At 55.2% G+C, this 20461-nt stretch overlaps 2 protein-coding genes and 1 non-coding gene across 3 annotated transcripts; all 3 read left to right on the top strand.

Annotated features, from left to right (window-relative positions):
• The first annotated feature begins 9250 nt into the window (after positions 1-9250).
• On the top strand, positions 9251-18710 carry ATN1 (atrophin 1). The gene is given in 13 exon segments (XM_030020487.2): positions 9251-9292; positions 9491-9628; positions 10015-10128; positions 11499-12224; positions 12226-12564; positions 12567-12662; positions 12664-13008; positions 13010-13533; positions 14086-14308; positions 14420-15137; positions 16443-16586; positions 16866-17046; positions 17614-18710. Coding segments are annotated over 13 exon segments (3609 nt in total). The 5' UTR covers positions 9251-9265; the 3' UTR covers positions 17648-18710.
• A 771-nt stretch (positions 18711-19481) lies between these two features.
• LOC115344191 lies at positions 19482-19541 on the top strand. Its single transcript, XR_003924480.1, has one exon. It is a non-coding gene; the product is annotated as a U7 small nuclear RNA (small nuclear RNA).
• C7H12orf57 (chromosome 7 C12orf57 homolog) lies at positions 19536-20345 on the top strand. The gene is made up of 3 exons (XM_030019441.2): positions 19536-19684; positions 19755-19931; positions 20019-20345. Exons 1-3 carry the CDS (start codon positions 19636-19638, stop codon positions 20165-20167), a joined length of 375 nt encoding a protein of 124 aa, XP_029875301.1. The 5' UTR covers positions 19536-19635; the 3' UTR covers positions 20168-20345.
• The last annotated feature ends 116 nt before the right edge of the window (positions 20346-20461 follow it).

Below are 20461 nucleotides of genomic sequence, written 5' to 3'. Positions count from 1 at the left end.
GTGTTTCTGCACTGGAATGGGTGTCCCAGGTCAGCTGGGGAAGCTTCACTCTTCGAGATGGTCAGGACTTACCTGGACAAGGCCCTGAGCAGCCCCATCTAGATTTGGGGTCAGCTCAGCTGTGAGCAGGGTTTTGGAGCAGAGACCTGCAGGTGTCCCTTCCAGCCGACATCTTCCTTTGAGTCTCTGGGCAACTAGCCTGTGATGTCTTTGAGTAATTTGCTTTGCACTCCTTAGTAAAGGAACATGTATGTATAAAAAGAGGGGTCTTGAGTATTACAATAGACCCTTAACCCTTAGCAGCTCCACAGGTAAGGTGTGCTCAGGCGCTGCAAATATAGAAGGTGCTGCACTTCTTAAAATAGTGAGTATGGAGAGTGTGATGTGTCCTTCCTCTGCATCACGCGTCCGTAGGTTTCCATCCCACTCGCAGAAGGAAGAGCGCAGTGTGTTGCATTTTGTGATCCTCCACTGGGCTCTGCCAGCCTGTGTCTCCAAGAGATCCAGAGGCCCTCCTCTGGGGAGACTGAATGATTCTTTTGAGATTTTTAAGTAAATCTGTTACATACTTACAGTCATTTTAGTGTGCCCTCAGGAATCGTTTTACGATTAACGTAACCTTCTGTAGTACATCTAACCTTCATTTAGTCAATCAAACTTTATTTTCAGTTGCTTCTGCAAAAATTAATATCTTCTATGCTGTAAATTAAGCTATTGTTAAATGCATGAATGTTTTTATTATTTATTACCTTGCTTTAGCTCTAATTGTTTTTACTTCACTCTGCTCATCAGAAAATATTTTTTTCTTGGATATGTTTTTCATTGAGTGGAGGTTCCAGAATTACAGCTTTCATACTCAAAATAACATTCTTACTCCTCATGGTTGTGCAGAATTAAGAAAACAAAACATTAATATAGGCTTAAAATTTAAACTGGCTTTATCTCCTAAGACTGCCAGCACTCTGCAAGTTTATTTTTAGTACTCTTATTTGGCACCCTTTCCTGAAATGTGAGCATTTAAATTTTTATTATTTTACTGGGGAGAAGGAGCACCTAGGTAGCATCACAAGTGAATTTGTCAACAGGTACTGTTGACAGGTAAGTCAACAAGTACATATAATAAAAGGATTAAAGCTGTTGGCTCAGGTTGAGTCCCTGTTTTGCATGGGAGGTATTATTTTAGGCATTGACTCATAGAATCACAGAATGGTTTGGTTGGAAGGGACCTTTAAAGATCATGCAGCCCCTCTGCCATCAGCAGGGACCTCTTTCACTAGACCAGGTTGCTCAAAGCCCCGTCCAACCTGGCCTTGAACACTTCCAGGGATGGGGCATCCACAACTTCTCCGGGCAGCCTGCTCCAATGTCTCACTGCCCTCATCATAAAAAAATTCTTCCGTATGTGCAATCTAAAACCTCTTTCAGTTTAAAACAGTTGCCCCTTGTCCTGTCGCTACAGGCCATGGTAAAAAGTCTTTCTCCTTCTTTCTTATAAGCCCCCTTTAAGTACTGAAAGGCCCCAATAAGGTCTCCCCGGAGCCTTCTCTTCTCCAGGCTGAACAACCCCAACTCTCTCAGCCTGTCCTCACAGGAGAGGTGTTCCATCCCTCTGACCATTTTCGTGGCCCTCCTCTGGACCCGATCCAACAGGTCGATGTCTCTCTTGTACTGGGGACCCCAGAGCTGGAGGCAGTACTGCAGGTGGGATCTCACCGGTGTGGAATAGAGGACCAGAATCGCCTCCCTCAACCTGCCGGCCACGCTGCTTTTTATGCCGCCCAGGATACAGTTGGCTTTCTGGCCTGCAAGCTCACATGTCCAGTTTGTCACCCACCAGTATCCCCAAGTCCTTCTCCACAGGGCTGCTCTCAGTCCATTCATTCCCCAGCCTGTACTGATCCTGCGGATTGCCCCGACCCGGGTGCAGGACCTTGCCCTTGGACTTGTTGAACTTCATGGAGTTCACACTGGGCCACTCCTCAAGCCCTTCAAGGTCCCTCTGAATGGCATCCCTTCCCTCAAGCGTATCCTCTGCACCACTCAGCTTGGTGTCATCTGCAAACTTGCTGAGGGTGCACTCGATCCCACTGTCTGTCATTGATGAAGATACTAAATAGTATTGGTCCCAGTATGGACCGCTGAGGGACACCACTCGTTACTGGTTTCCACTTGGACATTGAGCCATTGACTGTAACACTTTGGAGGGGGCCATCCATCCAATTCTTTATCCATCAAACCCGTATCTCTCCAATTCAGTGGCAAGAATGTTGTGGGGGTTCATATCAAAGGCCTTACCGACGTGCAGGTAGGTGACATCTGTAGCTCTTCCCTTGTCCACTGATGTGGTCACTCCATTGTAGAAGGCCACTAGATCAGTCAGGCATGATTTGCCCTTGGTGAAGCCATGTTGGCTGTCTCTAATCACCTCTGTGTCTTCCAGGAGGATCTGCTCCATGATCTTAACCAAGCACTGAGATGAGGCTGACTGGTCAGTAGTTCGCAGGGTCCTCTTTATTACCCTTTTTAGAAATGGGTGCAATATTCCCTTTTCACCAGTCGCTGGGGACTTCGCCTGACTGCCGTGACTCTTTAAATATCACGGAGAGTGGTTTGGCAACTACATCAGCCGATTCCCTCAGGACCCTGGGACGCATCTCGCTGGGTCCCATGGACTTGTGTATGTTCAGGTTCCTCAGGTGGTCTCAAACCTGATCTTCTCCTATGATGGGATTGTGAACCTGCTCTTCTCTTACACGTACAGGTCGATCTAAATCAGGAGAGTTCATTCAGCTTGTATATTAAAGTGTGTGCAGTTCGCCCTTTGGTACAGAATGAAGTTTCTGAAAGCATACATTTACATTTATTGATTAAATTTATTTAAAAACATTTCGTAGTGACCCATTTTATGCGATATTTTGAAGATAGAAGAATCCAATGAAATTACAGTACCTCGCCAATATAAAATCCATTTATTTATAGAACATGACAAAAATTGATAACTGTTTTTATACTGAACTATTTTTATACTGAATTTATATTTTGATTTCTGAGCAGGAAGAGCAGTTTTCACTTGCATTGCAGGCATTTCTGTCTTTAAGTTTGCCACGTCACGCCGTGCTGCCAAGCCTCCCTAGCCAGGCAGGTGTCAGCCCTTCCCGGCCGCGTCCGACGGCTGCTGGTGGTCGGATGCTCCTGTCGCAGTGTGTGGGGGGGCTGCGGAGGACGGGGAGGTGTGTGCTCCGATCGTGGGGTGCGTGTGTGCAGTGGTGCAGAAGTGACCCGAGGGAGCAGGGCGAGCAGGTGAAGAAAGCTTTAGCTAATGCTTACTGCCTTCAGCCTGGGCTCCTGAGTATTTCGGTCCCCTGAGATCCTCCAGCTTCACGTTAGTATTGCAGGAAGGATGTAGTTAAACTTCATCCACTGGGTAGGCAAGAGTGTTAACTGGAATACGATTATTTGACCAGGTCTACGGTCTTATCCCTTGATTAATCCACTTTCCAGCCTGAGTTTGCAGCCCCCGCATCCACCCAGTGTTGTAATTATTTTGTAGGAGACAGAAAAAATGCCTGTTTCAAAACTACCTTTCATTTGGTGTCACATAAATATATTTCTTCTTAACAAAATTTACTGAGTAAAAAAAAATTTGCAAGTCATGGAGATATTCACACCCAAGATAGTATTAGTTGCAAGTGTTTGCCCACTGCCATTTTGGTATTCAACCATTTTGGCATCCTAATCCCTTTGCTCACACAATCATTTTCCCTTTTACAGTAATGTCACGCTCCATGTACCTATCAAAAGACTGGCAATAAGACTGTGACATGCAGCCTGAACCCTGACCTGTTCGTTTATGGCTATCTAACGCCGAACACAGCACCTTCCCCTTCCTTCCCTCCCTTTCTCTGCCTTGCCCTGTAGTAAGATGCCAGGGTTCAAGCATGATGTCAGATAATTAGCCATTGGGAAATGTCGTACTTCAGGTTGTCTGATTGCAGTATTTTGGATGAAACTTTGTGTTTTCAATATACTGCACAGTTGTTAAACCCAATTACATTTCTGGGAATTTTCCCTTCATTTTATAAATGAGGGAAATGGAGACAGGAGTTAAAAATGTATTGCCTGGGACCATCATTCACTGGGCAGTATATATATATATATATATATATATATATATACACTTCTCAGTTCCCACCCACGCTGCATGTCCCCTGGCTACATTGCTCCAGTGGTCACTCCCTTCTGAGCGATCTTTACCTGTCAAGAGGGATCCATTGGTTATCATCCCATCTTGCAGGACACTTTCCAGCGTCTGCAGTGTGTTAGAAAGCAGCTGTGTTTGTTTTGCCACCCTGGTTCCTCCCTCCAGTGCTAACCTTTCCCTTTGCAGAAGGGGGAAGAGAAAAACCAGCATGGGAACACAGAGCTAATAAATTGCAGAGAAGCAGACTCAGTTTAATTCTCACATCTTAGGACTTCCGAGTCCCTGCCTTTGCATGCCAAATGCCTTTGATTTCATGTAGGATTTTGGATGTAGTTCCTACATTTCAAAAAGTGACTTAAGGAATAGTCACTGTGTACTTTTAACAGTTCCCAACTGAAGAAAACAAGAGGTTTGAACTTCAGAACATCTGTACTTAGACTAAAGGAGGAACTTCACTGACTCCTTACTCCAAACTTAATTTCCATGGACGAGCCTCTAGGGGAAGGTAACGCTGGCTACGTCTATAGTAACAAACTAAACGGGCCCCAGCAGTGGTGCACAGCACTGTCTGTCCCTTAGGATGGTGTTCTTTTGTATGGTCTTTGGTCTGTGCCAACAAGCGCTCTCCCAGATGATGCCCGAGCGTGGTTTAGGAGTTAGCATAGGAACATACCAATTGCCAGTGGCCAGGTTAGATGTGTCCATCCCCTTTTGGAGGGTAGGAGAATTTTGCCATCCAGGTGCAAGCTGCGTAATGCCAGTCACCCCCAGGACCAGAGAACAGGCGCTGTCCCATTTTGTTTAAAAGTACAGATGCTGTCAAATTGCCCCCTCTTGCAGCATTTGTGGTCCTGATGGGTGGCAGAGTTTTTAATTCATTTCTTCTTTGAGACTGAATGATCCAGCCATGCACCTTGACATCTTCGCGCTCAGTGCCTCCAACTGGTATGTGGTCTACCAGGCAGTGCCTAGGCAGAGCTTCGGTGGGGAGAGGAGGCTGCATCGGTGCTATTCCCCTCCACCCCCAAATCATCACTGGGTAGCTCGGGGTGGGCTCCTCTGTCACGTACCATGGTCACGTCCTGCCTGCTGCACCTCCCATCCCGCTTGGACCAGGTCTGAATCTGCCTGAGATTACTGGGACATTACAGTTGGAGAAGATCAGGAGCAGCAGATAATAAAACCAAGCAGATGTTTGGTTTTTTTTGTTTTGTTTTTTTTTTTTTTCCCCCAGAGAGCAGTAATACAAAAGAAGGGGAAGAGATCATGGTAACTATTGACAACTGAGTGCCAGCAGCTAATCTCAGTGAGGACTGGATCAGGCCTTAAATGTCTGCTAGCTAAAGAAACGCTGCTGAAGTAATGGTAGTGTTAGCTCTTTTTCTTAAGTGACATGGATACTGGGAGCCTTCAGCTCTCCCTTCTCCTGTCACTGGCCCCAGGGAGGGCTAGCTGGACCTTAGCTGGCTTTTAACCTTCTCAAGCAGACTGGAGCCCCGGACTTGGGCCGCCCATCCTGGAGCTTGCTCTGCCCGTTGAGCACCAGCCAAAGTGACAAAACCCTTCAGCCCTCCGTGGATTTGGAGGCACCTTCCAGACTTCCTTATCTCCCTGGAAATTGCCTCTCTGCTGTTGGGACGTCTGCTGGGTGTACCTGTGTGTGCAGCCCCAGCATGTGCAAGCCTCATTTGTCATTTACAGTCCCGGCCAAAGCCCCAGACGCCATCCCAGACAACTTGGTCCTGTTCCCCTTTCCTCTGCTTCTGTTGCCATCTAGGAGTGTTTATTTTCTCAGACCTTCAATCTAATGTGTAAATGCTATCCTGAGCCAAGGACAAACATTCACCCAACTTTCTAAGAGAGACCAAGCACTTATACTTAAGTAGGTAAAACTGGAGTGCATCTCATTTGAGATGGACTTGATTCCGGTTTGTTACCCCTGCAGAGTTGCTCCACGGTACAGCCTGGGAAGGAGAGAGCTTATCTGCATCCTTCAATAGAAGAGGAATTGGAGCCCGTGATCTCCTGGCTGCCTGTGCAGGACAGTCCACCTTTGGCAAGGAGAATTACTTGAAGCTGGGGAGGAGGAGGAGCGGGATCCATTTTGGATCCCACACGGGGATGCCTGTTGTGTGCGCGTCGCTCGCAGTAGACTGCACCAGGGCTTACACGAGAATATGGAGGGGTTTGGGCAGCAAGCCAAACCAAGCTGGGTTGTATGAAACGCAAACAGAAAATAGCAATTCGCAATGCCTCATAACTCAAATCAAACCTGTAAAGGGCTTCACAGGGCCAGGAAAAGGTTATCCCTTCGACAGCAGCCCTGCCAAATGTCTCATTTCCTTTCCGAAACCACAGAGCCCTACAAACTCTTCAGAGACTTTTACAGGGATCTTCGGTGACAGGAAGGGTTAGGTGTAACTTTGTTAGTTGTTAAGGCTCACGTCACAAGCTTTTATTTCATAGATGTTAAAATTAGAAGGCGGTGTTGTGATCCTCTAGTCTGGCCTCTGACATAACAGTTGCTGTACTGAGCCTAATAATGGGTGCGTCAATTCTGTTGCATATTTTAGAAAAGTGTTTGCTCTCTACGTCATAGAAGCTTCTGCCCCAGTGGTTAATTATGTCTACTGAAACATGCCTATTTGTTTCTGGCTTTGTTTGGTACTGCATATTCAGCGGTTGACATAAGTGCCGAGTTGGTATCTCTTTTAAAAAGGGAAGTTTCAGTATGTGGTTGGCTGCGTATTATTTCTCTGATTTACTTCTCTGGAAAGACTGTAATTGTCATTACAGGGTTACTGGAAAGCTGAAGTGAGACCCGTGTGCTGCTGCGTTATGATGTTCGGTTCTTTGGTGTGGGAGGTGTGGGTGGCATCCCTATTGAACGTAAAGAGCAGTGACATACTGGTAATGTGCTGTTGCCGCTTCTGTGCGTTCAGAGCTGAGCTAATACTTGAAGGTTGCCAACATGGCGTGCGCTGAAGTTGAGTTAAATTAGGATCACCTTACTTACAATGTTTGTTTCATGTAAGAAATGTTAATTCTAGATGCTTATCTAGAACAGCATCAGTGTAACTGGCTGAATTAGCAACCAAAGGCCAAAGTATGACAGAAATGTCAGGCTGTAAAACACATCAGCTGGTAGGGATTAGGAGAGTGCTCTGCCTCCATTAGGTCAGTTATAAACCATCGTGAGCTATTTTTCTATTAAAGAAGAGGTCTCAGTTAATGAATTGTTGTGTGTGTGAATTAATGCTAGATGAGTCCCCTGGGGCTTTCCTGATGAGGGTCAAATAAAATATTAATGAAATTAAAACAAACAATCCCCTGCTCTTCCCAAGTACCTTCCGGATGGGTTTCTCTAAGCGTTGGTCAGGGAAGCTGTGGAGCCCCAGAAGAGACAGGCCAGTGTCATTATTCCCTTTTCACAGGTAGGGAGATGGAGGCGGTGGAAAGCAGCGACTCCGGGGCCACACAGTCCAGCAGCAGGGCTGCACAGGAGGTCCGAGAGTTCTCCTGTCTGGTGCCTTTGCTCTGATCCCTGGTTTCGGCTCCCTTCTCAGAGAAATGAAAGTGCATCCAGACTGCTCCTGCACTGGCCACCTGGAAGCTGATCCTTCTGGGTCTGGGATGGCCTTTAGGAGTCCCAAATCTCAAGTCTTCTTATTCATAAAACTTTTCTGTGCTTCCAGATCAGAGAGTATAACCCAGGAGATGTGGCTTTTTTCTCCTGATGCCTCATCCACAGGACACATTTCCTTGTCTTGCAGATTGTCCATTCCAGAGGCCGAGTACAGGAGCTGGAATGACAGGCTGGGGAAGGACGGTCTCTTTTTTGGTTACATCTGTGCAGTGCAGTGCAGTTCAGTGCAAAAGATCTTAAGCTGGATGGAGTCAAGCAAACTAGCTTCAGGAGCAGCATCCCTGAAACACTTCAGTCCAGTTCCCAGGCTAACACAGTCATGGTGCTTTCATACCCTAAACTAGGAACTCTGTGGCATAACAGGGTGTTAAATATCTATGGTAGTTTTGGACATGGCACAAAGCTGTAAATTTATTCAGAGGGATCTCAGAAATCTTCCTGCTGCTGCAAAGTGTAAGGATGTACTCTGCATCTCTGGGCATGACTCTATCCGGTACACCGAGAAGCAGTCTAGTGTATGGAGAAGAAGGAGACCTAGGCAGGCACTCCAAACTAGAGTTGATTCCTTTTGCATCATGCAAAATCAAAGCTAAATGCATTTTCTCGCACCTGTTTGTGTACCTTGGGCATCGAACAGCCTAAGCAAGACTCGTCACATTTTCTGCATAATGTGCTGGTGCATGTATGCGTGTGCACGTGCTCTGGAGAGGGCAGGGCTGTGTAATACCCCTTTGGCAAAGGCCACTGGGGGCCCATTTATAGCTAATGACAGCACATGGCCAGTTAAGGATAGTGTAACTTACTGCACTGACAACAAGTGCAAAGAGGAACTTAGGAAGTCAGGAAAATTGTCATTATGAACATTTTAAAGCACTTCCCCATTATTTTTTACCCCCTTTGTCTGAAGATCAAATAAACAAGGAAATGGAAATACTAAAATTATTTCAGAGGACAATCAACATGCTGATAACCATTCCTCCCTGCTTCCTCCAAAAAATTATTGTTGGGTCCTGACTGCCTCGCATCATGTGGGTATCACTCCTAGAAATTGGAAATCGGAGGTGACAGTGGCCAAATCTTTTCACCTTCTGATGGGGAAGTTTATTGCATTCTTGGTAAAGATACTTGTTTCTGTAAATAATAATTAAGAAAACAATAATAGTTTTGTCGTATTTCTATAGCAAACCACAAAAGGATGTCCTGCAGTCCACTCACTCTTTCTACCCTCTCATCTCTTCGTCTTTCTTTCAGGATTCACCAGGATCTTGTTGCATTGCTGGTGTAAGCCTCCCTTCCAGAAGAACTACTCTTGCCCACCTCCGTCTCCCCGGGAACAGCCGAAGGGGGGTGCGGAGCGATAAAAATTTATGTTTTCATCAAACCGGGCCAAGGAGAATGGGGGTTCCACACTCAAAAGAATGAAGACGCGACAGAACAAGGACTCAGTACGTGAGATGGGAGAGCGGGGTGGGACACCAGAGCCGAGCTGGAGCTGTGGGTTGGGACCGAGGCTCACAGCAAAGCTGGTGGACATGAGTTCGGTGTAGTGGGGCGCCGGGGGTTCAGGGGCTTTGGGAAGGTGGGGACAGGGCAGGAGTGGAGGGAGATGCGAAGCAGGGCTGATCCAGTGATCCCTCTCCTAGATGTCAATGCGGAGCGGACGGAAGAAAGAGACTCCAGGGCCCCGAGAGGAGCTCAGGTCACGGGGTCGAGCTTCCCCCGGCGGCGTCAGCACCTCCAGCAGTGATGGCAAAGCTGAGAAATCCCGACAAGCGACGAAGGTAGTATAAGCTAGTACGCGAGTGTGGGCTGCCCGAGGACTGCCCGGACTGGGTGGGATCCGTTTGGGGATGCAGGGATGCAGACCAGAAGGGATCCGCTGAGGAACCCATGCTGGGTTAGCTCTCTGGAACGGGTGGGAGCCCACTTTCCTTTCATCCTCAGCATCTTGCACTTCCCGCTGTCTCCCAGGAACTGGTCTTCAGTCTCACCAGCCCTTTTTAGTACTAGTTTTTGCGATATCTTGGCTCAGTGTTGCTCTGCTAAGGTCTTCAACACACGCGCCGTGGTGGCTGTGTCTCGTCTGGTTCAGCCCGTGAAGGCCTGGCAGGGTGGGAAATTTCCCCGTGACCGTCCCACCTCCCTGTTCTCCTCTTCTCCCTTGCAGAAAGGCCGGGTGGAGGAATCCTGCACCCCCAAGGGCAGCAAGCAGGGCCGAACAGAAGAGATCTCAGAGAGTGAAGGGGAGGACACCAACGCTCCCAAAAAAACCAAAACCGAGGTGAGTTCTCCCTGCTGTGATTGCTGGCACGTCCTGGGTCCAGGGCAAAGGATTCTCCTGTTCCCTCCCTGTGCTGCTCATGCCCGCCCAGCTTGAGGTCCGTGCTGCTTGGGAGCCCTGGCACCTTGGGTTTCACACTGCAGCTCTTCTAACCTCAATGGCACCTGCCTGGCTACAAAAATGCCACCAGGAGTGACGACGGAGTAGATGGAGGCTCTCCATCTCTTTTGCCTTGTCTGCAAGGGACTGCCGCGCTCTCGGAGCTGGGCACGTGCCCTGCCTTTCCCGGCTCGGCGGCAAGAGCCTGGCTCCGTGCACAGCTACGGGACAGGTTTGACTCAGCCTCCTTTGCTCCCCCAGAGCAGCGTGAAACGGAGGGTGCTTAACTCGTGGTGGGTCCCAGGTGACAGTCGTGCAAAACCTGCACACGCACTGCGTAGTTGTGGCAGGGCTTTTCTGGAGTGCCGGCAGCACCGGGCTGGATTGGTGGTTGGATGGTTGGAGGAGGACTCTGCTCTTGCGCTCCTCGGTTCCCTGTTGGCCTGTTGAGGGAACTGGCCTTAAAGGCCTGCAAACACGGCGATATTTGCTTGTGTAATGAGGTCATTGTAATTAAACCGCTGCGGTTACACCTATGTAATTTCTCCACATGGACATTCCGTTCAGCTCAACAGTGATCTTTTTTCAGTTTAGCCTCTCTTGTAAGTCCCGAGGCTCAAGAGTGGCACTTGTTAATTGCCCATGCTAACTGCTCAATCACCATACTTGATTGCATGAGGCAAGAGCTGGTGGGCAGGAGCAGGGATTGGGAAGTGCCTGGGAGACTCCAGGAGGTAAGGAGCCCGGGCAGTGAGAGGGGGCTGGAGGGGAGCGGGTCTCCTCGCCCAGGGAGAGCTCTGCAGGGACAAGAAGAGTGATTCTGGGTCTGGGGGCTGTGCTGGGCTGTGCTGGGCTGCGCTGGGAGCACTGTGGTATGTGCTGCTCCGTGCCACCTGGCGATATTATACCCTGGCCAGCGGCCCATCGCTGGTGGTGGTGGTTGTGCTAGGACCTTTCGTATGTATTCTCTCTCAGCCTCGTCTGTAACAGTCCCCTGCCCTCCCTTGCTGCCTCTGCACGCAAGCCGCCCATCGTTACCTCCTCCCTGAGCATGTGGTGCTCACGAGGGACCCGAGAGCGCTGAAGTTGCTCCACGGGGAGGCAGGAGGACTGGTGTTACTTATACCTTGCAAACGATGTCTCCTTCCCTCTGTGGGGTTTTCTAGTGCTGGCAGAGGAAGGTCAGAAAGGAAGCTCTCTGGGAACTCGAAAAGCGTGGGGCACGGTCTGGGAGGCCACGTAACGTTTCTCTCTCCTTCCTCCTGCTTCAGGAGTTGCCCTGCCCTCCATCCCCGTCCGACGTTGACAGCCTCGACGGCCACAGCTTCAACGACGAGATGAGCAGCGACCCACGGGACATTGACCAGGACAACAGGAGCACCTCACCCAGCGTCTACAGCCCCGGCAGCGTGGAGAATGACTCCGACTCGTCCTCCGTGCTGTCCCAGGGGCCGTCTCACTCCTACCACCACCCTCCGCTCTTCCCGCAGAGCCCGCCGGTAGCTCCCCCTCCGGACAGCCTGGCCCGACCCCCCGAGCCCAGCTTTGGGCTCCCGGGCGAGGTGCACCCCCAGGGACCCCCGGCGGGGAGCTACCACTCACAGCTGGAGGGCCAGGCCTCCCGCATTTACCAGGCTCAAGCCCCGCAGACACCCTCCTCTTCCTCCTCTGCTGTTGCCGCCCCTCCCGCCCCCCCTTCCTCCTCCTCCTCCTCCTCGTCCTCCTCCTCGTCCTCCTCCTCCTCCGCCCACGCTCCTCTTTACCCCACGACCAACGTGGTGCAGGTGGGGGCCAAAATTGCCAGCGGAGTGGGGGGGCTCCCAGCGCCGGGGGGTCGCGAGCAGACCCTCGGCACCAAGCACAACCCGCCGCCCACCACCCCCATCTCGCTGGCGTCGGTGGTCGGGGGGCTCCCCCCTCAAAAGACGCCCCCGGCCAACCCGCCGGCCGCCCCGCCGTCTTCGGCCCCTTCCTTCCCCCCCGTCTCCGCCAACCTGCCCCCCCCCCCCGGCCCTGCGGCCCCTCAACAACGCGGCGGCCGCCTCCGGCTCCCCGGGGATGGTGGGGCAGGCCCTGAGCGGCCACCTTCCCTCGCCCCACGGGATGGGGCCGGACAAGGCGCCGGCCCTGGCCCCCTCCCGCTACCCCTACGCCCCGCCGCCGCTGCCGCCCTCCAGTTCCTCCGCCCAGTACCCCCAGCCCGCCCCAGCCCAGCCCCTGCCCAGTTACAGTGCCTCCTACGGCCATTCCTTCCCCCCTCCCAGCGGCCTCTCCGTCTCCAGCCAGCCCCCCAAGTACACCCAGCCCTCCCTGCCCTCCCAGCCCGTCTGGAGCCAGGGACCCCCCCCCCCTACAGCCGTCCGCTGGGCAACGCCGGCTCCCACCCCGCCGCCCCCTTCCCCGGCCAGCCCCCCCATCACCAGCAGCCCCCCCCAGCAGCAGCATCACCACGGCCACGGGAGCGGCGGGGGGGTCTCCCCGGCGGCCGCGGCTCCCCCGCAGCCCCCCGGGGGTTACCCCCACGGGCTGGAGCCGAGCAGCCATCACCCCTCCCATGCCACCTACGGGCTGCGCCTCTACCCCCCCCACAGCCAGGCGGCTTACAGCCAGGCCCCCCCCGCCGCCACCGCCACCCCCTCTTCCTCCTCCTCCTCCTCTTCCTCCTCTTCCTCTTCCTCCTCCTCCTCCTCCTCCTCCTCCTCCTCTGCCGCCTCTTCCCAGGGAAGCTACCCCGGCATGTGCGCTCACCCCCCCGGGCAGAGCCCTGCCACCTACACCTTCCCCCCCCCCCCCGCCCCCGTCCCCTGCCCACGGCGCCGGCCCTCCGGTCACTTCTGCTGCCACCACCCTCTCCACCGTCATCGCCACCATGGCCTCCCCCTCCACGGCCCCCTACAAGACGGTCTCGCCCCCGGTACCCCCCTCGGCCGTGGCCCCTTACGGGAAGCGGGCGGCTTCCCCCATCCCCACTTTCCAGCCCCCGGCCCCCTACAAACCGGGCTCGCCCCCCGCTTCTTCGGCCGCCCCTTTCCGGGCAGCCACCCCTCCCGGCTACCGGGTGGCCTCTTCGCCTGTGGCGGGGGGCTACAAAGCCCCCTCGCCCGCTCCTTCTGCCCCGCCGCCCCTGCCGGGCAGTATGGCTGCCCCGGCCCCCCCGCCGCCCCCGCTCCCCCTCAGCGCCGCGCAGATCAAGCAGGAGCCGTCGGAGGAGTACGAGCCCCCCGAGAGCCCCGTGCCGCCTGCTCGCAGCCCCTCGCCGCCCCCCAAGGTGGTGGATGTGCCGAGCCATGCCAGCCAGTCAGCCAGGTGAGGCGGGAGGGGGGGTCCAGGGGTGTCCCCAGGCTGGGGAGGGATGCATGGGGCAGGGAACGGGGGGGGGGTCACCCCGAGCGTGGGGTGCAGCTGCGCCCTTTCGCCTTTTCTGTGATGCTCTTTCCCACAGCGCCCGGCTCGGCTTTGCCTGCCCTTGTCCCCATCCCTGTCCCTGTCCCCGTCTCCATCCCGGTCCCCGTCCCTGTCTCCGTCCCTGTCTCCATCCCTGTCCCTGTCCCCTTCCCTGTCCCCTTCCCTGTCCCCGTCCCTGTTCCCGTCCCTGTCCCCGTCCCTGTTCCTGTCCCTGTCCCCATCCCTGTCCCCGTCCCTGTCTCCATCCCGGTCCCCGTCCCTGTCCCCGTCCCTGTCTCCATCCCGGTCCCTGTCCCCGTCCCTGTCTCCATCCCTGTCCCCGTCCCTGTCCCCATCCCTGTCCCCGATCCTGTCCCCGTCCCTGTCCCCGTCCCTGTCCCCGTCCCTGTCCCCATCCCTGTCCCTGCCTTCCAGCCCCCTCCTGTGCTGACAGACTTCGCCTCTCGCCCCCAGATTCAACAAACACCTGGACCGCGGCTTCAACTCCTGCTCCCGCACGGACCTGTACTTTGTGCCCCTCGACGGCTCCAAGCTGGCCAAGAAAAGGGCAGACTTGGTGGAGAAAGTGCGGCGAGAGGCTGAGCAGAAGGCGCGGGAAGAGAAGGAGCGGGAACGGGAACGGGAGCGGGAGAAGGAGCGGGAGCGGGAAAAGGAGCGGGAGCTGGAGAGGAGCGTGGTAGGTCCGGGGGTCCCACTGCCGCAGGGCAGCCGGGGGGGGGGATGCTCGCGGACCCCCTCGGCCGTTCCCCGCCGGGACCCTGACACCGGTCTCTCCGCTCTCTTGCAGAAGATGGCCCAGGAGGGCCGGCCGGTTGAGTGCTCGTCCCTCGGGCCGGTTCCCCACCGCCCCTCCTTCGAGCAGGGCAGTGCCGTAGCGACTGTTCCCCCGTACCTGGGTCCCGACACCCCGGCTCTGCGCACCCTCAGCGAATACGCGCGGCCCCACGTCATGTCCCCCAGCAACCGCAACCACCCTTTCTACGTGCCGCTGGGTGCGGTCGACCCAGGCTTGCTGGGGTACAACGTGCCGGCCATCTACAGCAGCGATCCAGCGACGCGGGAGCGAGAGCTGAGGGAACGGGAAGCCCGCGAACGAGACCTGAGGGACCGGGACCTGCGTGAACGTCTCAAGCCCGGCTTTGAAGTCAAGCCGGCCGAGTTAGAGCAGCTCCACGCCGTGCCAGCCGCTGCCATGGATCCGTTCCCACGCCACGGCGGGCTGAGTCTGCAGACGGCCCCCGGCCTTCATCCCGCTTTTCCCTTCCACCCCGGGCTGGGCCACTTGGAGCGGGAGCGGCTGGCGCTGGCAGCCGGCCCGACCCTTCGTCCCGACATGTCCTACGCCGAGCGCTTGGCGGCTGAGCGCCAGCACGCCGAGCGGGTGGCTGCTCTCAGCAATGACCCTCTGGCCCGGCTGCAGATGCTCAACGTGACACCTCATCATCATCAGCATTCCCACATCCACTCCCACCTCCATCTCCACCAGCAGGATGCCATACATGCAGGTAAGGACCCTGTGGTGGTGGTGCCCTGCAGAAAGCCCTGCTCTCCCTCCTACTACGCCCTCCTTGCGCTCCCTCCCTCTGGCCCCGGGGAAGCCCAGAAGCTGCCGAGACCAGACTTTGGGGCCCCAGATCCACCTCTTCAGCCAGAAGAGGTCAACGTCGTGGTCATTCGGCTTTGCCCTCGCTCCCATCCCACCAAAGACGCAGCTGTTGCAAATATCGGGGTGTCTGTGAGTTTGCTGCTTAGTGGCGAGCAGAGTTGTTTGCAGCACGTCCTTTAGTTCTGGATCTCTGGGGACGCAATGTGGGTGCTGGGGTCCCACGGGCTACCAGGGTGGTGGTGCTGTGGACTGCATCCCTCACGCTGTGGTCTGCAGAGGCAGCGGGAGCCCTGCTAACAACGGTTTCGACAGTATCCTTAGAACCAACATGAAATGTTGGTTCACTAGTTTGCTCCTACGGCTCTTGCTGCAGATGGTGGGATGGGATGGGAGAGAAGATGGGCTAATTGTAAGGAACTGGATGCCGCTGTCCTTCAGAATTGCGTGGTGGTCCCTTCCATTTCCACATCCTACAGGAAAGCAAAGTAAAAAGAAGACGTTTAGGGATGAAAATCTCAGGGAAGAAAAGCCCAAACTACAATACAATAGGAAAAAGTGCTGTGCCTGCTCAGGTACTGTGAGCGGTCAGTGGGATCTGGTGGTGGAGTCACAGACAGACGCCCACTCTAAGCAGCCGCAGCTACTCAGAGATGGCCTCAGGTACCAATGAATGTCCATTCCCCCGCGCTCCGTAGCTGGGCACCTCCAGCCAGCGCTCTGGCAGTGAGTCCAAACCACTGGAAAGAGCAGTTTTCATACAAATAGTAACTTGCATTTCAGCCTTAGATAGTACTTGCAAACTTGAGTGCCTGGCACTGAGCATCCGTGCTGGATGAGACCTGGAAATGGAAGCACCCAATACGAGTATGCACATGAATGACAGCCAGGGTGGCAGACAGAGGCACGATACTGGTACAGGCGTCATTGCAGAGCAAGTCCTTGCAGAATCGACTTTAAGGAGCAGTACTGTTTCCCTGAGGAGTGCAGGGACAGAGCTATGCCGGACTGGTTCACGTGAAATTCAGTGCAGGCAAAAAGAGTAACGCTCAGAAGGACACGGTGCTGCGTTGTCTAGCCTTGAAATCATTCCATCCCTAACGCACCCCAACCCTCTCCACGTCTGTTTTGTTGTGCCTTGCGCCTTTCTCCGTGTTACCTCTTACAAAGCACGGGACAATTATCTTGTCATATCTTTTCTTCCCAGCCTCAGCTTCTGTTCACCCTCTTATTGACCCACTCGCCTCGGGATCCCACCTCACCCGGATACCATATCCAGCTGGAACCATCCCCAACCCTCTCCTGCCTCACCCTCTACATGAGAACGAAGTGCTGCGCCACCAGCTCTTTGGTAAGGATGCTCACGGGGACTGCTGGTCTCCTCTGAAGAGCATCAGCAGAGCTCCACGGGGCAGGGTGGTCACGAGGGGTCACAGGACCAAACCGAGGTCTGTTAAACAGAGCTCTGGCGCGGCGTAGGACAGGCCTTACGCTGTCGGGGGACGAGCAAGCCCTGCGCGTGGGCAGGGCTGGGAAAGGCAGCGCAGTAGGGTCTCGACCGAGCTATGGGGCCGTGGGTGAGGATGGAGCTGTTAGGTTGACTTGTTCTCTGTTTCGTCTTCGGCTGCAGCCGCACCCTACAGGGACCTGCCGGGCTCTCTCTCCGCGCCCATGTCAGCGGCGCATCAGCTGCAGGCCATGCACGCGCAGTCGGCCGAGCTGCAACGCCTGGCTCTGGAACAGCAGCAGTGGCTTCACGCCCACCACCCTCTGCACGGCGTGCCGCTCCCGACGCAGGAGGATTACTACAGGTGCCCGGACCCGCTCTCTCCGCGGCGCGGGGCGAGCAGACCGCTCTGTCCTCGCAAGTACACCGCGGAGGTGGCGGAGGCGGCGGGGACAGGGAAGCGTTGCCCCTGAAGTGGGGGACGCGGCCCGTGCCCACACCTGGGAGCAGGGATGCCTTGCCACCGGGGCACGGCTGTGGGTTGGCCACCGGGAAGGTCGTTCTTGGCAAGCGGCTGTTGGGTGGCTAATCTCACGTGGCGCCTCAGCTCCTCTCCTCTGGGGCGAACTTGCGTGTTTCACACGTGCTAGTCCAGTTACGACTGACTGATACCCCTGCCAAAATACCGAACGTTCGCAAGGGTTGGATGCTTTTGCCAAGACGAGGCTTTTCAGAAGCGCGTGGGGAGGCACGCTGGGAAAGAGAGAGGTGCGATGTCGCACCTTTTCGATAGCATCTCCTACTTGAAGGATTTGCAAAACTTTCCCAGCCAGCAGTGTCCTGTGGGTCTAGACTAACAAAAGGCAGTGGGAGATACTAAATTGCCTTTCTCTCTCTCTCACAATCGCCTTGCTGTTCTTCTTTATCCTAGCCACCTGAAGAAAGAAAGTGACAAACCCCTTTAAATGGACTTCTACTGTCAACGTGACATCATCATGTCTTTCTCTCAAGAGGAGCAATCAATCAACCAAATCCTGGGGGAGGGGAAGCTGCAGAGTGACACATCCTGATCCCACCATGCAGTAGAGTGCAAGAGAAGATGGACGAAAAGTACAGGATGGCTTCCTGGGAGCAGAAAGTGGAGGAGAGAAAATGGGGAGGGACTGAAACACCACTAACGGACATGAAACGATCGGTACGTGATTTCAGCAGAGCTCTGAAGAAAACAGAATCGGCATTGCACAGAGCTCAAAATACAAAGACTGATGCAAATTCAGGGTGGCAGCAGCTCCATCCTTTGTTTTGGGGGAACCGTTGCATTAAATAGAAAGCGCAGAGCATTACAGGACTTCACGTACATGATTCTGCTGCCTTTTCTGCTTCTGCGAGGAGGAGGTGCGGCCAAGAAGTAACTCAAAACCCAAGAGAGCCTTTTTTCAAGATGCCTCCTCCCACCCCACCCCCCTTTAGGTGTAAGATACTGCTTAGCGATACAGAAAAGCAACGTGGAACTTTTTCAGATTAGCCAGAGAGGCTTCCCATTCTCCAACATCCCTTCAGATGCAAACAAAGCATTACGGGACCCCTTCCAAAAGCGGCCGCTCCTGCCTGCAGAGGGACGGGTCCCAGCCATCGGGGTGCAAAGCACCGCAAGACTGTTTGCAAGATGGTGGCTGTGCTTTCCCACGGCTGACGGGAACGGGCACGGCCACGAAGGTGCAAAGCACCAGGAGACTCTTTTCAAGACTGCAATCGCCACCATGACCCCTTTGAGCCCCGCGGGGAGAGCTGATGTGGCCGAGCGATACTGCGTCCTGGGACTGTCTTTTAAGATGGCGGCTGCCCCTTTCCCCTCACCCATTCTAATTGATGTACTTTAACTCATGCACATCCTATTAGACGTGGCAGTTTTATGTAGCAACTTGTGACTCCCTTGCCCCCGCGTGCGTGTCTGATTTCACAGTTGTATCTCTCGATTGGTCCCCGTATATATATTTACTTAACCATTAAAAGGAAAAGAAAAACCAACCAACAACCCAGCTATCGAAAAACACCCCAACAAAGTTCCCCACGCACTCCCAAGCCCCAACACACATTCTAATAATTTATATATATAAATATATATATGAAGCTCTTAAAAAAGGAAAAAAAAAAAAAAAAAAGCCAAACAAACAAACAAAAAAACCCTTCCAGAAACAAGACTCCATTGTGTTCATTTCTTTTTACCGGGGCCAGGACGGGGACCCGGCCGTGTGGGGCGGTGGCGAGCGGCCGGCCGCGGGAGCGGGCAGAAACGCGCACTCTCCAGGCAATGGCGGCGGGGGGGGGGAGTGAACACCGGGGCTGGGAAGCCGGTGCCCGCCGCTGGGAGCGGGCTCCGCCTGAGGAGACGCCGCGGAGGAGCCGGTGAGCAGGCCCGTACGGCCCCCGGGGGATCGGGCTGGGGGGCGGCCCGCCAACAGGCGGGCACTGCCCGGGGCCGGGCGCGGCGGGACAGGAACGGGCCCGCAGCCTGACGGCGGCGGCGGCGGCGGCACCGGAGAGCCCGCCCACCCATCCGAGGGGCGGGGCGTGCGCGCCGCGGCACCAATAGGAAGCGGCTGATCTGCATACCGCCCGAACGGGGAGGCAGGACGCCGTTTTCCGCCCCGCCGCCGCCGCTACCGGCAGGGGGTGAGGGGTGGCAGGCTGGAGAGCCACGCAAGTAGGCGAGCCGGAGTGGAAACGGCGTCGGTGGCCCTCGCCCTCACCCAGGGGCGTGGCGGCGCGGGTGGGGCCCGGCGCGGGCCGCATTTTCTGCAGTGATTTCAGCTCTTTTAGTATTTGTCCAGTAGGTTTCCCGCCGCGCGGGAAGCCTCACCAAGTCGTGTCAATGGCAGGGAAGGCGGGGCCGTGGGAGGCGTGGCCGCGCATGCGTGCGAGGGGGGTATAGGGTGGGAGCGGCCGGGGCCCCATGGCGGCCTCCGCGCAGGCGGCGGCGCTGACCGCCGAGCAGGCGAAGGGTGAGTGAGGGGAGGGCTGGGCGGCCGCGGGTGCCGGGCGGGCTGGCGGCATGTGCCGGTGTTCCCGCAGCGGTGCTGGCGGAGGTGATCAAGGCCTTCGGGGCCCCCGAGAACGCGCAGCGCATGGAGGAGGCTCGGGACAACGCCTGCAACGACATGGGCAAGATGCTGCAGTTCCTCCTGCCCGTCGCCACCCAGATCCAGCAGGACGTGATCAAAGCCTACGGCTTCAGCAACGACGGCGAAGGTGGGTTGTTCCCCCGCCGAGGGGGCGGCGGGCGGCGGGCGGGCGGGCGGGCGGGCGGGTGCTTCCTTCCCACCCCTTTTCTTGCAGGGGTCCTGAAGTTCGCCCGGTTGATCAAGTCCTACGAGTCGCAGGACCCGGAGATCGCCAGCATGTCGGGCAAGCTCAAGGCCATGTTCCTGCCGCCCATGACGCTGCCGCCGCACGGGGCCGGGACTGGCGGAGTGGCAACCTCCTGAGACCGTGGACCTCTCCTGCCGGGTCGTGGTGCTCTGGCTGGTGGCCTCCTTCCAAGGTGTGGGTTCTGTCAGCCGCGGGAGTGGAGCCCTTGGAACAAGGGAGACGGCTGACCTGAAAGGAATGGGATGCTTTGTGCCTGCTTGTGTGTCTGCTCGTGAATAAAAAATGTCTCGAAAATGCCCTCGTTTTGTGAATGAATGTGAGCTCAGCAGTGCTCCTCGGGCACAGATGTTTCTCCCTGGTGCAGAGGCAGTCACAGCAGTGCTCACCTCATGCCTGGTATGAAACCCAGG

This window comes from Aquila chrysaetos, chromosome 7 (genome assembly GCF_900496995.4).
Source record: "Aquila chrysaetos chrysaetos chromosome 7, bAquChr1.4, whole genome shotgun sequence".
In the NCBI taxonomy this organism is placed as follows: domain Eukaryota; kingdom Metazoa; phylum Chordata; class Aves; order Accipitriformes; family Accipitridae; genus Aquila; species Aquila chrysaetos.
Note: the sequence above shows the minus strand (reverse complement) of the source record. Positions and strands in the feature narration are given on the sequence as shown.

Excerpts from the sequence above, each read along its gene's own strand:
- C7H12orf57 (XM_030019441.2), top strand. The coding sequence starts at position 19,636 with ATGGCGGCCTCCGCGCAGGCGGCGGCGCTGACCGCCGAGCAGGCGAAG. Across the intron at positions 19,685-19,754 it reads GACCGCCGAGCAGGCGAAGG|CGGTGCTGGCGGAGGTGATC; the intron begins GTGAGTGAGGGG and ends GTGTTCCCGCAG. Across the intron at positions 19,932-20,018 it reads CTTCAGCAACGACGGCGAAG|GGGTCCTGAAGTTCGCCCGG; the intron begins GTGGGTTGTTCC and ends CTTTTCTTGCAG.